Here is a 19,145-nt window from a genome sequence, read left to right as displayed (position 1 = left end):
GTGACTGTGGTCTACAAAGGAACAAGGCAGAAAGTGGTCTCACAGTTAACAGGGTGTGTGTGTGTGTGTGTGTGTGTGTGTGTGTGTGTGTGTGTGTGTGTGTGTGTGTGTGTGTGTACTTGTGTTTGAGGTGGTAGGTATACAGTATTTTGTACATGTATTCAGTTAGTTACCTGCTCGCTGAGCTCCATATCCTGCACCTAATATGACACAAAGACAAAAATATACATGGACCTCAGTAAGAACAACAACGTTGAAGTCATAATTAAACATTACTATCAACCAGCATAAGAGAAGCCACATGGGGAGGCAAACAAAACGTATACAGCGACAGGCGAACATGTTCACATAGACATGTACCATTTTTGCATTTAGGCTTCCCCACCAGTACCACCAGCTTCCAGTCCATACGCTTGCATGGCTACCCAGAGTGTATATTAAAGTAAACCGGCAACTTTGTGCACAGTATTATGCCATCCATTGTGAAAAACCTTCAGTAGATTTGGCATCTCTTCTATTCAGCTAAATATAATAGTTAGTGGGTCTTGTCCATGTACTGTACATTAAGTAGATGGCAGTGGTTCTGTGTTCAGTGTTAATTAAAAAAATAAAAGATTTATATTTTTATTCTTTTTAGCTCCACGGAAATTTCTCCCACTAATCCGAATGAAATAAATAGTATCTAAAATTAAATCATGTTTTGTTGTTGCTGAGAATGCAGCTGAAACAATGCGCTAGGTGGGTGGGCCCACTGGGCTGTGTGAGGTCAGGTGGAGGGGTGATTCTGGTGGAATACAAAATGTGAGTCCACCATCCAGCATTGCTTTGTTTTCATTCTGCACACATAGCGCGTCAGGTGGCTCGACAAAAAAGGTCAAAACACTGAAATACACTTTCTCTTACCCATTTGCTCATTATGCGCGTCAAATAAAAATAATGTGTTTGTTACTGCCTGACTGCCACTCTGGGGCGGGGTAGGCGGCCCGGGAATAGGCCAATATTGCGGCATAAAACCGCCCCAAAATGCCCAAAAGTTTGCGTGCATCCTTGCCGCGTGCACACAGGATCGCACATGCATGTGCAGGGGGGCCCTTCGAGCTTCAGTACTCAAGGGCCCTCAGAGGTGTTAATCCGGCCCTGGATCTACAAGCTCACAATGCCGCTTCGTGCTGCGTTGTGAGCTTGTAGATCGACTACATTTGTTTTCTAATTTATGGAATGTCTTAAATTAATAATGCTTTTTTTGGGAATGTTTTTTGAAAATGTTTTGAAATAATAATTAAAAATGAAGGAACCCATAGAACATGTGTCCGCGACCCACAAATGGGTCCCGACAAAGTGTTTGGTTGGTTGTATAAGAACAAGAGTAGGCCTAGTAACAGCCCTGGGGGACTCCTCCGGTCAAATAGATTATTTACAGTGTACTGGTCATACTGGTTTGGTTGTTTACTGTCAGATAGAACAGATCCACACAAGCTCATGCAGCGTAAGAGTTGTTTGTTCAAGGTGATTTAACTAAGTAAACCATACAGTAATTGGCTGGGAGGGTCCCCAGATGATAGTGAAGTGAGAATTTAAGTACTTTTTCAAACCTAAAAAAAAAGACCATTACATCACATATAGATAAAGGCTCATTCTCACCATATTTGCTGGCAGATTTAGCAGCCTCTGCCCCCAGGGCAAGCTGTTGAGCACCAAGCTGTTGAGCACCATAGCCAATCTCACCTATAGGTGAAAGAGGGATTATGTTTTTGAGAAGCAATGAACTAATTTCAATTCAGTTGTAACTTGCAATCGATACAATTACAAAGGTCTGACCCAGAGTTCTTACCTTCTAGTCCAGCTGGAATGACTGGAGCACCACCATAAGGACCAACTCCTGCCCCTGCAGTAACAAACGGATGAATGCAATGATATCCCTAATCTGCTCACCATTTTACATCTATGTTCTATCTCTGGTAAAACCCTGAAATAGACCACTCCAATTCTTTCTCAAACCTGCATGTTTGGGCAGTCATGGCTTAATCGTAATGGATAGAGAGAGAGGCCTTATCATAATCTGATGAGGTGGATGAAGCTGAAACTGAACTTCCCCCACACAAAGGATTAAAGGGATCCAAAAAAGAAAAAAAGTATGCCAGCCATTCTCTTCCAGTTTAATTCCATTACACGCATAATACTTAATGAGGTACTGGTGATCCCCATAACCAAATCTTATTATTGAGGAAAAGTATAAAAACCATGGGCTGACTATCCTCTTGCAATGGGATCAGCAAAAACAGTGCTATAAATACTACCTTAAAGAACAAATTCCAAGTTATTATACCAAATATTGATTTAATTCAATTAATGTTTTGTTCATGGTGCATCGTCACCATATTTACTAACAGAAAAAACACAGTATCAAGACTTCTGAACTCCTAAGTTAAAATTGTAGTATTGTGTAAAAGAAATATGCATTGTATTACCTATTCTACAACTTAATTTGGGACAAATGTCAGTAGTTTATAAATAGAATAAAAACGTTCATTTAACTAAAACATATAGCGGTAATATAGGAAAGCAAAGCATACTGTATGATTTGCAGAGGTCTCTTATTTTGTTCCATAGTTGCGGTTCTCAGTCTTACTCATATAGATGGTAAAACTATGTAAACGGACAGTTTGACTAATAAAGAAACTAAAGAGATTTGACTACATAGCGTACTGAAGTAAAGACATTAGTCAACCATGCAACTGACTCAATTCGACCACTGCTGCTGACACCAGCACAGGAAAACTGGTATCATCAAAGCCTTGGTGCTAAATTGTAGGTGTTGCATGCACACTTGCACGTACACATGAGATCATCACAATCTTCACTTCACAGCTGTGTCTATTTTTATAATTTCCCACTTTCTGTTTCAGCATCTACAACTCCCTTTTCACTGCATTCTCCCAACAATGCTCTCTCTTCTCTCTCTTACTTCCAATTTATCACCATAATTTCGACTCTAAGCCCAGGAGTTCTAAAACATTTTCATAGCTATTACAGACACACATACTCTGAGCATTTTGCTGTGGATCCTCAGATGAGAAAATGTAGTTGTTTATGCATTGCTAGCAATTATTATTTTGTTATGAGGTGATGACAGCAGAGCAAATGAAGCTCTCTCAGTAGAAAGTGAAATCACAAGCAAATACATATTCCTTTCAATAGATACCCCTAAGGAAACTGTAGGGTTTGTGTTGTTCTAACCCGGGTGTGTACAGTATTTACCCATGCCAGAGTCAGCCCCGAGGCTCAAGGCCCGGGTACCCCCATAGGACCCCCCGTTGTACCCGGCTGACTTCTCATCAGCCCCCATCCCTGTGGGGACCATTCCCTGGCCCCCATAGGCAAGGGCACCAGCAGGGCCAGAGCCACCGCCCCCTACAGACATACAAAGGATACTGCATGAAGGAGGATTAAAGGTTACATGGAGATGGACAAACAGTGACAAGAGATGGAAGGGATCAGTTGAGGACGTAAATATGTGAGTTTATCAAAGACAAATGGAGTCACCATGAAGATTTAACACTTTAACACTATATTTTCATGCATTTGGATCGATAATGAACATAATGATGAGTTGAGTTCCAAAAGTAAATTATGCATATCTAAAAACATTTTTTTTGTATATTATTTATTTATTTATATAATTTAACAAGTAACTTCCAGTAAGGCTTTGTTTTTCAAAACCAGATGCTTTGGAACACGACTCTATATAATGTATTAGTTAGGTAATGTTAGCTTATATGTACAGCATAGTATAGCACATATGTGTAGTTTATATGTATAGTGTCATTATATAGATATGTTCTAGTTATAGTTTATATGTATAGAGTCATTATATAGATATGTTCTAGTCACGGTCTTAGCTTACGCATGTTTCGCGATAAATGCATTTTGTTACATATGTGATGTATTCCCATGCTTTTTGTTCTTGCCTATTGTAAGTCGCTCTGGATTAAGAGCGTCTGCTAAATGCCTAAATTGTAAATTGTAAATTGTAAGTTGTGGCAAATCTGCAAAAAAAATGCTTACCACTAGCTTTCTTCACAGCTTTCTTCACAAACATGTCTACTATCACAGAAACAAATGTTCCAACCCAACTACCTTGGGAAACTTTGTGACAGCTGCTGAAAGTTGGGGTACCATTATCAACCAATATAAGGCAACGAATTCCAAATTTCATTATACTTTAAGTAGCATGTGACATGTCAAACTAGGGGGTTTTCATGATGCTGAATCCATTCCAAGCATGAGTTTTGCACGAAAATACTCCTTGGGCTAAATTGGGTTGGGTTGGAACAAATGTTTCTGTGATAGTAGACACGTTTATGAACACATCTGTGAAGAAAGCTAGTGGTAAGCATTTATTTTGCAGATTTGCCACAACTTAAGCTAACTTTACCTAACTATATGACAAGATGACACATAAGAGGTGTTTAGTGGAAACAAATAACTGAAGGAGCGGTTTCTTAAATCAGAAACAATAATAAAAATAAAAATAAGAAAACTATTGAGAGCAGAGAGGAAGAGGCACAGCAAAATCTAATCTTGTATCAGTCGTGAGATAATAGAAGAAATGTCATGTTCTCGTCAATATGAATGGTATAGTCTCGCAAAGCCAGATGATCAGAGATCTCTGCCTACCAATACTTCTGGTGAAATCTAAATTCAGTGAATGGGCGCTAGATAGAACAGCGGTAAGAACTGCTGCTGACAAACCTACGTCCAATACTTTGAAAACCAATCCTTTGTTTCTACAGTGCTGTTCCTTGGAAAATGTCTGAATTGTTCCCACTTACCCCATTCGTTGATTTCCCCATGAGTATTAGTACTAGGCAGAGATCTCCAGCTATGCAAGACTATATGAAGGGGGAGCCTGGGTGAGGCATTATTACAGTATATGTAATATACTGTCAACTGTCAACAGTGAGTTGACAGTTGGCGAAAGAACAGGTTTTGTTTTGCCCCTTAAGCATGAAATATAATATGAAGTATTTCTCCTTCCATGCATACATCCTTGTTATGTGTTGCGACATTGAATTGCAGAGAACAAACACATAGTTCTTCCTCAATTGCTGTTCGCCCATAGGCTTTCATCCTTGAATGTCTTACCATAAGCCCCCTGGCCCTGAACACCATAACCTCCAGCACCACGGCCTAGAATATCAGCAACACAAACATGTCATACATTATTCGCTCTTCTGCTGAAGCTGCCTAATTTATGCTCCACCGTACGCCGGTGTCACATGCTGAAAATGGCCAATCCACAAGCTCAAAACGCATTGAAAATAGCAGATCACTTGTTATGTGTTTGTTTTGTTATGCATTTATTTTGTTGTGTTTTGTCTATGTCTATGTCAGTTTCATATACAAAAGAAAATAATAAAGTACAAATCATAAAAAAAGAAAATAGCAGATCACAAAGATTTGCGTCCAAAAATAGCCGATCTACAAGCTCCAAATAATTGCAGAGATAAAAAGCTAAAAGCACCATTATACAACAAAGTGTACTGTGGAAATCATGCTTTTATAGGTCTATTTTGTTTCACGGTGGTGTCACTAGTGGAAAATGACAAAGTATTAAATAGGCTTTAGAATATTTTCTTTTTAGTTGACCAAAAACAATCAGATTAGACCAGACCAATTCCACAAGTCAACAATTCTATAAAATATATCTACATTACACCTAGTGGAGAAACCATATGGCCCTGAATGTGATTGGCAGTGTCCACGTATTGCACCAAATAATATTTTCTTAGCAATCAAAAGGTTAAGTTAGAGTATAGATTGGTGTTATTGTATGTTAAAGCTGCAAACTGCAAGTTTCAAGTCCTACCAGTGATTCAAACCACGTTCTGCCATAGGAGACCAAACTGCTACTGCTCTTCCAAAACGGCTTTGCTTAGCCAGGGCAGATATTTCACTTAAAAGCTTCTCACTTAAAAACTTAATTTGGACACTTTAGTTTTTGTTTTCTACATTTTTTTTTAATGAATATCTTTTATAAAAAAAAAGGTAAACATTTCATGAATTAAAAACAAATCAAATTATTTTCTAATCACAAAATGAAATAAAAATCTAAGAAATTCCATAAATTAGAAAACAAATGTTTAAGAAGTAGTGAAAATAGCCGATCTACAAGCTCGCAACACGGTGCGAAGCGATTCGTTGTGTGCTTGTAGATCTGCTATTTTCACTAGTTTGGGTCACGGGAAAATACGTCTAATCTCTGTTCTGGGTCTCGTCCTGCAAAGTTTGGGAACCACTGTCCTACATGACACTAGGGCAGGGGTTCTCAACCCGTGGGTCGCGACCCCTCGGGGGGTCGCCAAATTATTTTAGGGGGTCCCCAAATTATTTTCAAAAAATTAATTAAAATTAAATTTTATTTTCACGATTTAAAAAAAATAGCAGACCTACAAGCTCGTAGCGCGCCACTCGGTGGCGCGCTATGAGCTTGTAGATCTGCTATTTTTCAATAGCTAAATTATAACAATGCTTAAAACACCAAAAGGGGTTCCCGCCCAAAATGGTTTAAGGTTATTGTAGCAGTCAATTTATATTGGGGGTCGGGAGGGGGCGGGGCGGGGGTCCCGAGACATTGCCAAAGCATTTCCGGGGGTCCCCGGCCAAAAACGTTGAGAACCCCTGCACTAGGGTCTGACGACCTCATTCGGGTGTGCTAATTACATTGTATTAACAGCACATACTGTAGTCTACCATAAAAATGGGTTCAAATTCTGTTTTATTCCTTGAAATAAGTTCCAATTTCCAGCTTTAAGGTGTTACAAATTATTATTACGCCCAAAGAATGATTACCTTCACTTTTCCCTGATTTTCTCCCCATCCCCTCACCATCAGCTAACACAGATGGATTACCAAGCCCTGAAACATAATTATAATCATTGCGAAATTATAATTATGAATGTGAGTTGGTGAGTTTATTAGTAGATGGCATTCCTCTGGGATCTTTTGTCAGTACTTACCTGCTACATAACCATGGCTGGCATCACCATAGGGATTCCCATAACCTGTTGAGAGGAGGGTGCACAGGTTAGGTTCTTCAAGAAATAGCAGTGAAAGTCACTTCATGCTGAACAGAAGAGTTTAACACTACACAGCATTTCTCTGTTCCACTGGAACGTGTTTGACTACAATTTTCTGTATGAGTGAATGAAAGATTACCTGCTTGCTGAGCTCCATAGCCTGCTCCTAATATGACAAAAAGACAACCATACATGGACCTCAGTAAGAACAACGTTGAAGTCATAATTCGACAAACATCACTTATACACAACCAGCATAAGAGCAGCCACATGGAGAGGCAAACAAAACGTATAGACAGATGGACATGTAAACATAGACATGTACAATTTTTGCATTTAGCCTTCCCTCCAGTCTCACCAGCCTTTTTTTTTTTTTTTTACTATTTTGTCAAACGTTTTGAATAGTTAAAATATGTACAAGCTCACAACGTGTCGATGTAGATCGGCTAGTTGAACTATTCAAAAATGTTTTTCAAAATAGTAAAAAAGAAAAAAAGGTAAAGAAGTTTAGGGATAAGGGGTTTAACATGGACGAAAATAGAGCCCAATGTACTGTAAAAGTCATGTGTGTGAACTTTGAAGTGTAAATATTTTGTAATAAGACTGAAGGCCATCAGAAGGAGTGTAAAATATATCTACATTACACCTAGTGGAGAAACCATATGGCCCTGAATGTGATTGGCAGTGTCCACGTATTGCACCAAATAATATTTTCTTAGCAATCAAAAGGTTAAGTTAGAGTATAGATTGTGTTATTGTATGTTAAAGCTGCAATCCGCAAGTTGTCTTGTCCTGTCTGTGTACCAACATGAGTGGAAGACTTTTAAGTGATTGGGGCAGTGGTTGGATCCAGCTGGCACCACCAGCTGGATCTCCACTTACAGTGAGAATAAAAGATGGAACCTCACCAACTCCAGGCCAGTATAGAGATGAACTGTCTGTCTTAACTGAGGACCATTCCAGCATCAACACAACACCGGCACAGTAATGTGTACACAGTGGGTAATGTTTTACACTCTCAGGGTTAAAGAAAAACTCAGGATTTGGTGGTGTATGAAGAACTCTGCTCCTTTGTCATTCTCCATATTGTCACAACATGGCCCTGTAAGTATTCCTCAAATGCCTAGAGATTCCATATAAGTTGTCCTCTATACTATATTTCTGCAGAGAGCGTTTTGTTTCATCCCTTACCATAGCCTGCATTGCCTGCACCGTATCCTCCTGCACCATCACCATAGCCTGTTGTGAAACATACACTTTATAGCACTTGTCATGTCAATTCAGTAGCGGGCACGACATACATTTAAAGATGATACAAGTTCAGGGACAGATTCCACACACCAACATCCAAGAAAACCAAAAAGAGATCATATGATGGAGGAGTTGATTGGTTATGCAGCTGGAATTCATACTTTGACCTTGAAGGAATACAATTAATCATCAGGTCATTTTAAGAGAGAGAGTGATCCAAGCACTTTTCTACAGTAAACCTCAAAAATAATTTGAATATTTTCAAACTAGCCTCGCAAGCAAATCGTTGGTTTGCAAGGCAAAGTAGACATTAGATTCCTGCCTATTGCAATAAGCAAAGCTTCGGATGCCCTCCGCGTTTCCTCTGTTGTGCACTTGGAGCCACATTTTGACTGTGGTTTTTAATTTGAATGGAGGGACAAGTAGGACAAGGAGCTCATTACAAGCCAGAGTGGGAGGAGCAAGTATACAAGATGAGGAAGTTAAGAGATAAACATTTTTAATAAGGCATATGGGTAGAAGAGAGATATGAGAAAGGAGGAGGGATGGAAAAACAATTATCTAGGGATACCTACCTTGGCCGAGACCTAGAGCGAGAGAGAGAGAGAGAGAGAGAGAGAGAGAGAGAGAGAGAGAGAGAAGAGGGAGGGGGGATATAGAGAGAACAAGAAACAAAACAAGGGATGGAAAAAAATGAAACATTGTACTATGATAAATATCTAACATTTATCCAAGGCAAAGTGCCTTGGATAAAAATGTGCAACACAATTTACAATTTACAATGCTCACCCGTGAGTTTGCCAGCTCCACCACCAAGGGGGTACCCTCCTTGTCCCAAAGCTGTGGATGATTTATGGAAGTACATTACCAAAGGCTGCACGCCTCGATATCCAGCCCTGCCTCAGCTAACATGGACGTGATTGTTAGTCCTCACATGTTATCTGTCAGTGTCCAACATTACATTACCTGCTCCATAAGCGCCAGTGCCACGGCTCGCTCCGTAGTTCCCAAAGTAACCTGTGAAAGAAGAAGTCAAGATCACTCAGTAAAAATCACCCGTGATTGGCTGTGGTGCCCGAGGGATCCAATCTCATTCACATTAGCGGCATTTACTGATCTGCATGTAGGCCTATACTGCAGAGCAGGCAATGGAGTGGGAAGAGAAAGTGAGTGTAAATCACACTGAGCTCATAGATGGCCCAGGCACATACAGCATGTACAACATCCATGCAAATCACACGTATGTTTGTGAGCGGCCCCTGGCTTTTGACCCACAACAACACCCATGCATCAACTGGACAAGCAACAAACCCAGCTGTGGTACAACGTACAAAACATGCCAACATAGTCCAAGAGAGAAGCACTGACATCTAATCTAAAAAGAAAATTGGTGCTAAACAAAAAGTACGTACAAACGGTACAATGGAGAAGAAGGAAAGTCTGCACACTGATCTGTCGTCCCAGTAGAACATATTTGATTAAGGCGACTACTGAGGCCTCATACACACACATCAAACACATGTGTTGTGTTCTGTCTGTGTTCAATGCAATTCCAATGCGGGAGTCACATGGTTTGACCAAACATTTGTGTTTGATGGCTGTGTTCTGCCCACCAAACACAAATGTTTGGTCAAACCATGTGACTCCCACTGGAATTGCATTGTGGCGGCCATTAAACACAGAGAGAACACAGATGTGTTTGACATGTGTATATGAGGCCTGAGAGCTACAGATCAGTGTGCAGACTTCCCTTCTCCACAAAACATGCCAAACCAGCCAAACCAGCATTCCATCACATTCCATCACATTCAAATCATCGTGCCTGCTCACATATTAACCACATGAACCCTCTCTCTGTCATAATAAAAACAACATTTGTTAAGAATATTCAGTGAAAATAGCATACTGTATCTATAATTGTGGCGCGTTGTGAGCTTGTAAATCAGCTATTTTTGCTATTTTATATAGGGTTTACGTGGTTAATAGTTATGTAAATTATGAGACTATATTACTGCAACAATAAGACAGAAATGTCATTCAGAGATGAGGCATAACATCCCCCTGCATGCGCGTGGTATTTGTGCACACAAAAGTATCGCGTTCAACACATGCAACTCAAAGCGGAACAAAGGTACAAATCAATCATCTATAGACCTATAGTCTATTGCCTTTCCATTGTGAAGTCCCTATTCCAAACCAAACCCTAAAGATCATAACACCACCCATAACAGTTGCTGTTAATCACTCTATGTTGACTTGAAACATGCTCCATGCATTATGGCTCAAACAAAGACACACAGAGATAGGTGATTTAAGCTTTACCATTGCCATTAACACCATTACGCACGCCGGTATCAGCACCATTTCCTGGAATCCACAACAGTGTTTACTGAATACAAAAACAACAGCAGTGGCACTACAATAGATTTACTGTGGCCTACTTTAGACTCTGGTTATATACAGTATAGTCTTCTACTGACGCTTCCAATTTCACTGTATAACGTATAACTTATATAACTGTATAACTCATTGAGATAAAAACATGAACTGAAAGACATGCAGGCAGACAACGACATACAGGCAGACATGTGCCTTTGCCACTCTGACCTGGACTTCAGTACATTGCATTTTCCTATCTGTTCCAGGGCCAGATTAGCCTGGCTAATAAACCAGACCGAATCAGCCGTTTTACGGTCTGGAGAGGCTCAATTGTACGCCCATTTCCTACACCAGAGAACTGGTGTGGCCAATCGGGACACGGTATGCAATATGGGCGGGCTTTGGTACAGTGACGTTCAATGCTTGAGACCTTTGACTGACAGTAGCTCTGACCAATTGCGTCAAAGAGAAAATGTTTGAACCCGCCCCCCGGGAAACAAGATCCATACACAGCATCTCCAGACTCAAATACCACACGACAGTGTGATTTGAGTCTGGCTTATTAGCCAGGCTAGGGCCAGATCAGACCATTGAGTGTCTTACTGTGTTGTATAATGTTGCCTCAAACTAAAACTAAATAGAGAAGGTTACCATTGCTTTTTGCTGCTTTTCCATTTCGACCCCCATTTCCTGGAATATGTCCTATACAGACCATAACAGATTATTAGTGTATATTATATTCCCTTCAGATATCCCTACAGTATGGATCATATTACAGATGGTAGAAAGACATCTAAAAATAACACCATATGTGTCACCATGAGCTCAGCATTGCCAATATAAAAAGTAGGCTACAATATATTAGCACATGTGAGCTCAGCTGTGCCTGAACAAAAACCTAAAGACCACGTGACAGTACTCCTGCCTTCACGCATCAGTTTCAAAGTTCAGCGTGAGTGACATCACTGACTAAGGCTGGATGCAGAAATAGAAACATTGACCAGATTCTTGCACTGTGTTTAGCTGAGAGGGCCCTGCCACTACGTATACCTGGACCATAACCTGAGAACCAAGGTTATTCAGTACCAAGCAATATAATCTACCTAGAGCTGAAGACAAAGTCTTTACTGTTGTGCGTGTGTGTGTGTGTGTGTGTGTGTGTGTGTGTGTGTGTGTGTGTGTGTGTGTGTGTGTGTGTGTGTGTGTGTGTGTGTGTGTGTGTGTGTGTGTGTGTGTGTGTGCGCGTGCGTGTTTTTTATCAAGTGCACTGACTGCTCTGTAGTTGATTCACAACATAGATTTGTACTTTTCCTCTGAAAACCTATTCGTAATGCACTTACGTGCAAACACACGTACAAATACATGCAGGTAACAGTTTACCATTGCCTCTGACTGCCCCGTCATTGAGACCTCCATTCCTGGGACCATATCCTACAGACCAGGACACGGATTACTGCTCATTGAGGAGCTGTCAGAAACATTGATGTGTTCCATACAAAAATGAAACGACATAATTTCAGCATTTAAATGCTGTGTTTTACGCAAGAGGTTTTACCATTTTTAGGACCATTGCCATTGGTGACTCCAGCTGTGGCACCATAACCTGGGGACCACAACACAAAATGCCTGAATACAAACTGCAGCTGAATCTGAACGAAAATACTGAGAAACAACATTACAGGCCCCAAACCAGAGAGCTCTATTCACACACTGTACTCAACAGCATGTTTGGGCATGATGCATCATCCTATACAGTTTTCTGTGATGATTAAGGTGGGCATAATTTGTTAATTATCAGTTATATTGTTTAATAGTCATCCACTCTTGAATGGATTCAAATATCAGGACAGACACACATGGCTGGACAGTTTACCATTGCCTTTGACTGGCCCTCCTCCATTGAGACCTCCATTCACTGGACCAAATCCTACAAAGCAGGACACTGATTACTGCTCTCATTGACGAGCTGTCAAAGACTTCACCCTCTCAATCAGTCCTGATGACCGTTGTGTGATTCTAAATCCATGCAGAAGTATCTCCATTCAACATGCTAAATGCCGTGCACATACAAGCAGAGGTTTTACCATTTCTAGCGCCATTGGTCACCCCAGCTGCTGCACCATAACCTAGAGACCACAAGAGCTGTTAATGACTATAGAAAGATTTCTATACACTGTTTCATTTCATGTAATTTCTATAGCATAATATTAATATACAGTAATCATATTCAAACAAATACAAAGTGGGAGCAGAATCCAACACTTGAAAAGAACGGCAGAAAAGTACCATTGCCATTTTTAGCATCATTATGACCTCTAGCTATGTTCCCATATCCTGATGACCTCAACAGTGATTAATGAGTGTCTGAGCTGAGGCACAACAGCTGAATGCAATTAAAAACTGCAACTGAACAACAACTCTGACTGAGGCAAATCAATCATGCACACTACTAGAGAGTTCAGTTTACATGCAATTCCATTTATCGTACAACACAGTTTGCTGCGTGCCTCTATGGGTAACAGTATATAGGAACATGTTACCATTGCTTTTAGCGGCTGAAGGCCCTGCTACAACTGGAACACGACCTGGATGAATGAATCAGTATTCAGTACCAATCAAAAGTGTTATCTTCTAAATAGAATAGTCCAGTTCCAACATACTCAACATTAAAGGCATGCCCAAAATTCCTTGATCAAGGATATTCATACTGTATAAGCAATAAGCATGTACTTATATGTTATGTATGTTACAAAACAAACATTTCACAATAAATCAAGACAGACACGCAGAGACATGCTGGTAACAGTTTACCATTGCCTTTGACTGGCCCTCCTCCATTGACACCTCCATTCGCTGGACCAAATCCTACAGAGCAGGACACTGATTACTGCTCTCATTGACGAGCTGTCAGAGACTTCACCCTCTCAATCACAAAGTCCTGATGACCGTTGTGTGATTCTAAATCCATGCAGAATTTCACCATTCAACATGCTAAATGCCGTGCACAACATACTGTAGTGTACAAGCAGAGGTTTTACCATTTGTAGCGCCATTAGTCACCCCAGCTGCTGCCCCATAACCTAGAAACCACAAGAGCTGTGAGTGATCACAATGTCTCAAATCACTGAGATGGCAACATCTGTTTAATTTAACACTGGCTTTCTGGTTCGCATGCACGCACGCACGCACGCACGCGCGCACGCACGCACGCACGCACACGCACACAGTCACACACACACACACACACACACACACACACACACACACACACACACACACATGCACGCACACGCACACGCACACGCACACGCACACACACACACACAAAGTGGGAGTAAAGACACCACAACAGTGACCAAAACAGTGGAGAAAAAGCATTAATATGTTCAATAGAAGTAGCCTTTTAGTGTCATTTAACTTATAAGCATAAATACTTAAGTATTTGAGAGGAATTAACCTTTACATGTATTAGAAGTTTAACAATGAACAAAACAATGATAGAAGAATGAAAGAGTGCAAGACAGCGAGAGATGTGTTAATGCAAAAACAAAAGGGAGTTTAGCAGTCAACCATCGTGGGTGTTGGTAGGCACTAGGCAGTTGCTAGGATTTTAGGTGTGGTTGCTAGCTAGGGCATTGCATGCCTGGGTGTTTGCAGTAAGAGCCAGTTGTTAAACAGGAGTTTCCAGGGTGTAGTATATAGGAAGTTGCAAGGGGAAAACAGGTGGCTAGACAGAGTGTAGTGGTTTTTCAGGGCATTGCTAGGGTAAAACAGCAGGTGGTTGAACACAGTGACTGGGGCTTTGCTGCATGCAGTGAAACAGGTGGTTCTAGGGCAGGGATTCCCAAACTGTGGTGTGTGCACCCCCTGTGGTGCGCGAGTGCCTTCTAGGGGGTGCGTGACTGTCTAGAAAAAAGTTCAAGACAGCAGACTGGTATCTGAGGGGGCACAAATGTAAACACATGCACATTTACATTTACTGTACCATTGCCGTTAGCACCCTGTCCATTGGGAACACCTCCAGCTCCTGGGCCAAACCCTGGGCCAAACCCTGCAGACCATAACAATGATTACTTAGAAATGAAACAGGAACATGGGCTGCAGCAATCACTTTTCCATAAAATGATTACACATTGGAAAAGAAATTGCTCTGCTCAAAATAGTAGCTATAATAATCCTGAAATGACCATAGGGACTATGGTCAGCACTCATGTTTAAATGTACACATAGAAAATAATATAACAGCATGCAATTTAAAACACATTGGGCCCTATTATGCATGTCTTAAGTACCAGGTCTTATTACTTAACTTAAGACCTGGAGGCGTGATCAATGCCATTTGGCTATTCTGAGTGGCCAAACAGCATTGACCACGCCTCCAGGTCTTAAGTTAAGTCATAAGACCTGGTACTTAAGACACGCATAATAGGGCCCATTGTCTGCTTTAACCTATGACCAGACCCAAATCACAACATCGGCCTTGGGTTGTGCTACAGTCAGTCATGATAAGACACTCCAATTACTGTGTGGCAATGGTCAAAGCCCAATATCACCGGCGGCAGGTCAACAGATATGCAAATACCAGGCAGCAGGACATTCACCACTGCCTTTCACACTGTGATTATACATCAAATTGTTATACATCAATTTGCCAAAACAAAGAATAAGGATCCAAATTAAATAGAGCAACATTTTAAAGGTAATAGGACAGTTAAGTTTTACAGAAAATCTATTTATGGCCAAAGAGCACCCATAAAATGATGGTAAATGTTAAAATACTCAGAGTGTAAAATCTAACCAAATGGACGAGCCATAAAGTTCTACTTACACAAGAGTTAGATGAACACTATAGCTTTAACTGTTTAATAAGTAGGTGGAAACAGGAAACAATACACTAACACTACACTACAGAATGTTGTATGTAGCACATGTATACAGACATGTTGCTCTAGTTGCTAGACGCAGTATGATTCCAATAATACGTCTGAATAAAAGAGGGGAACCATCCAAACAATGTTTAAAGGAGAAATTGGGACACAACAGCCATACAAAAACAAACCACAGACAACGAGATGGCCGATGAGTAGTGACAATAATGAGATGGAAGTAGGTCTCCCAGGATGGACTATGGATCGGAAATGAATGTTATAAAGAAAGAAATAAAACGTTGCCCATTTGCTACGTTTTATTTAAGAGAGTATACTCTTTCCATTCAGCATTGATGACCAAGACTTGTAGACAGCTGTGACATTGCGTTTAACAGGGAAGAGGCCTTTGCTACCTACTATCCTATCAGGATAGCTTCTATACTTAGTAACACTGTCCATTCTTAAGGAGCCACAGTGCTGCCAACTTCAGTGGAACCCACTGTTGAAAAGTTACACAACCAATGTATTTGCTGCCTTCACACTGACTGACAAGGTATCAAAGACCTTTGATACCTTGCGGCGTGCACAGACATTTAGAGGGGCAGGTGCTCAAGTGAAAAAAGGGCACCTTGTTGTGCAGTGCGTGGAACCGGCCGTTTGCCTTAATAGTGTGATATTTATAGATTTTGGGGCATAAATAATATATTAGAAGCTTTTTTTTATCAAGAATTGATCAATGTCGCCATGGTCCACGTACTGTACACTGTACAAAAAAGGGCACATTGCTGTCCAGAGGGCAAAGAAGGGCAGGTGCTCTAGCATCACCTAGTGTCTATCTGTGTGCACGCCACTGTACCTTGCCTATTTGAACGAGCAGATACATCGTTTTTGGTGTCCTGATGTTTTTGTGAACAGATAATCCATAGTTTCTCTTTTGGACTTTGCGAAGGCAGCAGTCCCACCTCCCTGTGTTGTCAAGGGACTGAGACATTTTCTGTTTTTTTATCAACAGGCAGCTGAGGCGCCAGACTTTTGGCAAACCTTTGTGCTTCTGAAGCCACCAACAGAGGGCCTTTGAATCCCATTCCATCTGACACATTACTGGTATGTCCATAGTTTATGGCAGTCATATTTTGTGGAACAGGTGATACATAGCTTCTGGCATTTGAGAAAATGGAGGACTCTGATTTGTATTGCTGTCTTTAGGGCTCCTCTGTGGTTCTAGAGTCTAAACCACCAGTCAATAAATGTCTGTTACCACAGGTCCAAAGTATTTTTGTTCCTTTACCTTGTGAGTCAGCAGGATCAAATATTTGACTGTGTTATCAAGGTAGCGTAGGTCCGAGACTTGGTGCTCCTTGAAATAGAGTTAGTGGGCCAATACCTTTGACCATACTCTGCAGGTGCAAGCAGGTCTCAAAACCATTCCTGCCTGTAACTGAAAAGTGCAGCAGCACCAAGATTGCTTCCCATCATATCAGCTCAAGACAGGAGAGGAGGATTAATGAAAGTTAAACTTTTTGCTCCTTTCAGAGCCTGAACAATGTCCCTCACAGTGTTATTTTCAGTTCCACCTAATGCTTCCACAGACACATCTGACAAAGTGATAGCATCATGATTCATTCATGAGTTATTGAGCGCTGAGATAAAGCTTAAGGTCCCCTGTGCAATTCAACAATACATTTTACTGCCCAGTAGCAAGAAAACAGTTACAATTTCATATGTGTATCAGACCACTTAATCTGATATATCCCATTGTCTGACAATAAACAAGACTAAAAGGCAAGTATGACACACAATGCTGACAAGTCATCATCAATTATGACCTGAAAACAGACCCCATTTCATGGGGAGAATAATTCAAGAGGCTAAAACAAATAAAACTGACCAAAAAGCAATAGACAAAGCCACATCTAGAATACATATCCAAAGATCACACCTGTGTGAAGTGAGGGGCACTTTTATCATCATACATCATCTTCACATAACATGCCGATTGGCTCAGACACATATGACGTGCATTCTCCATTCGTTGTCAATTTAATTTATGTGTAGAATTTAATCTATGTGTAGAATTTAATCTATGTGTAGCTCGGCTACATGTGATGTAAATTCTCCATTCATTGTCAATGGGAATTTAATGTTTGTGTAAGACGAAAACCTACACTAATTTCTGGAGAAAAAAAACAATGCCATCAAATGTTATTGCCATAAAGACAACAGTCAAAAACACAACATCAAGTAGCCTACAATAAGATTTTGTGATATCCACAAGTTATAGGCCTAACTACTATCTACAAAAGTGAATTGTCACAGATGTAATTGTCACATCATCACATACATACAAAGTGATTCTAACTTGAAAAAAAACACATCTAAACCTCTTTCTAGCACTCTAGCTCAGGAACATTGTGTTGGAAGTCAAAGCCTGGCCGGGGGGGGGGGGGGGGGGGGGGCAGAGTGCATGACCAAACCGAACGACAATATGGGCATATAAAAGGGACATGGAGTGACAGATAGAGATCTCCAAGTATGGGCATATCAGTCAGATCTGCGGCCCAATCCTCTAGTATGATAAATTGTCCAAACTACAATATTATGAATTAAATGTACTGTATCTACACAGCCAGGTATATATACAGTATACATGTATATATATATATTATATACAGTGTATACAGTATACATACTGTGTCACACAAACACACAGGACAGGACACAGAGGTTTACCATTGGCTGCAGTCCCATCCTGCACCATACCCTGCAGACCACAACACGCATTACTCAACTATTAGCTCACTGATCCGCACGCACGCACGCACGCACGCACGCACGCACGCACGCACGCACGCACGCACGCACGCACACACGCACACACACACACGCACACACACACACACACACACACACACACACACACACACACACACACACACACACACACACACACACACACACACACACACACACACAATGCAGATGAGCGGCACATGGTAATTATGAACAAAACACTGATCCCTTGCTGATTAAAGCCTATTTAAGATGATTTCAGGCAGTAACTGCTGGAGAACTCATGCCAAATACATCACACGGGGCACATGCCACATAGACATTTTTTGTCAGTGCAGTAAGTGCATTTTTGAGTTTTAAAAAAAAAAAATCATAAATCAATGCTATTGAACAGGAATTCACCGAGGCAGTTGATGAGCATTCGATAAACAGGACTGACATGCAAATTACCCAGTTTGCATTTGCATTCATGACGACGTCAGTGAAGTGAAAGTCATGGAGGTTACATCCAACACAGGTGAATGACAACAACATAAACAGACATGAACACCAACAGCTGCTGATATTACCATGGGTTTTGGTCTCTTGGCCCCCTGGCCAGCTCCTGCACCTGGTGATGGCAGATAGAAGCACCCTAATTGAGAATCCTCAAACATCCTGTTATGGTTATGCAACACTACATAATTGCTCCTCATCGCTTAACCACTTAAGTCTTATTTTTTTGAGTGGTGCAACCACTCCCTTACGGAGTTATGTGTGTGGGTGGGTGGGTGCCTGC

The 19,145-nt window shown here is 40.9% G+C and overlaps 1 protein-coding gene across 1 annotated transcript in view; it reads right to left on the bottom strand.

Annotated features, from left to right (window-relative positions):
* The window catches only part of LOC306937160 (uncharacterized protein), a 38,106-nt gene that overhangs the window by 1,849 nt on the left and 17,112 nt on the right, over positions 1 to 19,145 (bottom strand). Inside the window, exons 13-35 of the mRNA XM_079520825.1 lie at positions 18,937 to 18,971; positions 18,308 to 18,338; positions 14,695 to 14,760; positions 13,748 to 13,789; positions 13,521 to 13,574; positions 12,794 to 12,835; positions 12,583 to 12,636; positions 12,265 to 12,312; positions 12,090 to 12,140; positions 11,361 to 11,411; positions 10,653 to 10,697; positions 9,297 to 9,347; positions 9,120 to 9,170; positions 8,906 to 8,917; positions 8,271 to 8,318; positions 7,219 to 7,245; positions 7,020 to 7,064; positions 6,853 to 6,918; positions 5,146 to 5,190; positions 3,259 to 3,411; positions 1,832 to 1,885; positions 1,642 to 1,725; positions 174 to 200 (exon numbers count right to left, since the gene is read on the bottom strand). Coding sequence (XP_079376951.1) covers positions 174 to 200; positions 1,642 to 1,725; positions 1,832 to 1,885; positions 3,259 to 3,411; positions 5,146 to 5,190; positions 6,853 to 6,918; positions 7,020 to 7,064; positions 7,219 to 7,245; positions 8,271 to 8,318; positions 8,906 to 8,917; positions 9,120 to 9,170; positions 9,297 to 9,347; positions 10,653 to 10,697; positions 11,361 to 11,411; positions 12,090 to 12,140; positions 12,265 to 12,312; positions 12,583 to 12,636; positions 12,794 to 12,835; positions 13,521 to 13,574; positions 13,748 to 13,789; positions 14,695 to 14,760; positions 18,308 to 18,338; positions 18,937 to 18,971 — 1,182 coding nt within the window. The remainder of the gene's footprint in view (positions 1 to 173; positions 201 to 1,641; positions 1,726 to 1,831; positions 1,886 to 3,258; positions 3,412 to 5,145; positions 5,191 to 6,852; positions 6,919 to 7,019; positions 7,065 to 7,218; positions 7,246 to 8,270; positions 8,319 to 8,905; positions 8,918 to 9,119; positions 9,171 to 9,296; positions 9,348 to 10,652; positions 10,698 to 11,360; positions 11,412 to 12,089; positions 12,141 to 12,264; positions 12,313 to 12,582; positions 12,637 to 12,793; positions 12,836 to 13,520; positions 13,575 to 13,747; positions 13,790 to 14,694; positions 14,761 to 18,307; positions 18,339 to 18,936; positions 18,972 to 19,145) is intronic.

The sequence above is a fragment of the Electrona antarctica genome (genome assembly GCF_951216825.1).
Source record: "Electrona antarctica genome assembly, chromosome: 14".
NCBI lineage: Eukaryota > Metazoa > Chordata > Actinopteri > Myctophiformes > Myctophidae > Electrona > Electrona antarctica.
The sequence above is the reverse complement of the archived record's forward strand: the minus strand, read 5'-3'. Positions and strand labels throughout refer to the sequence as shown.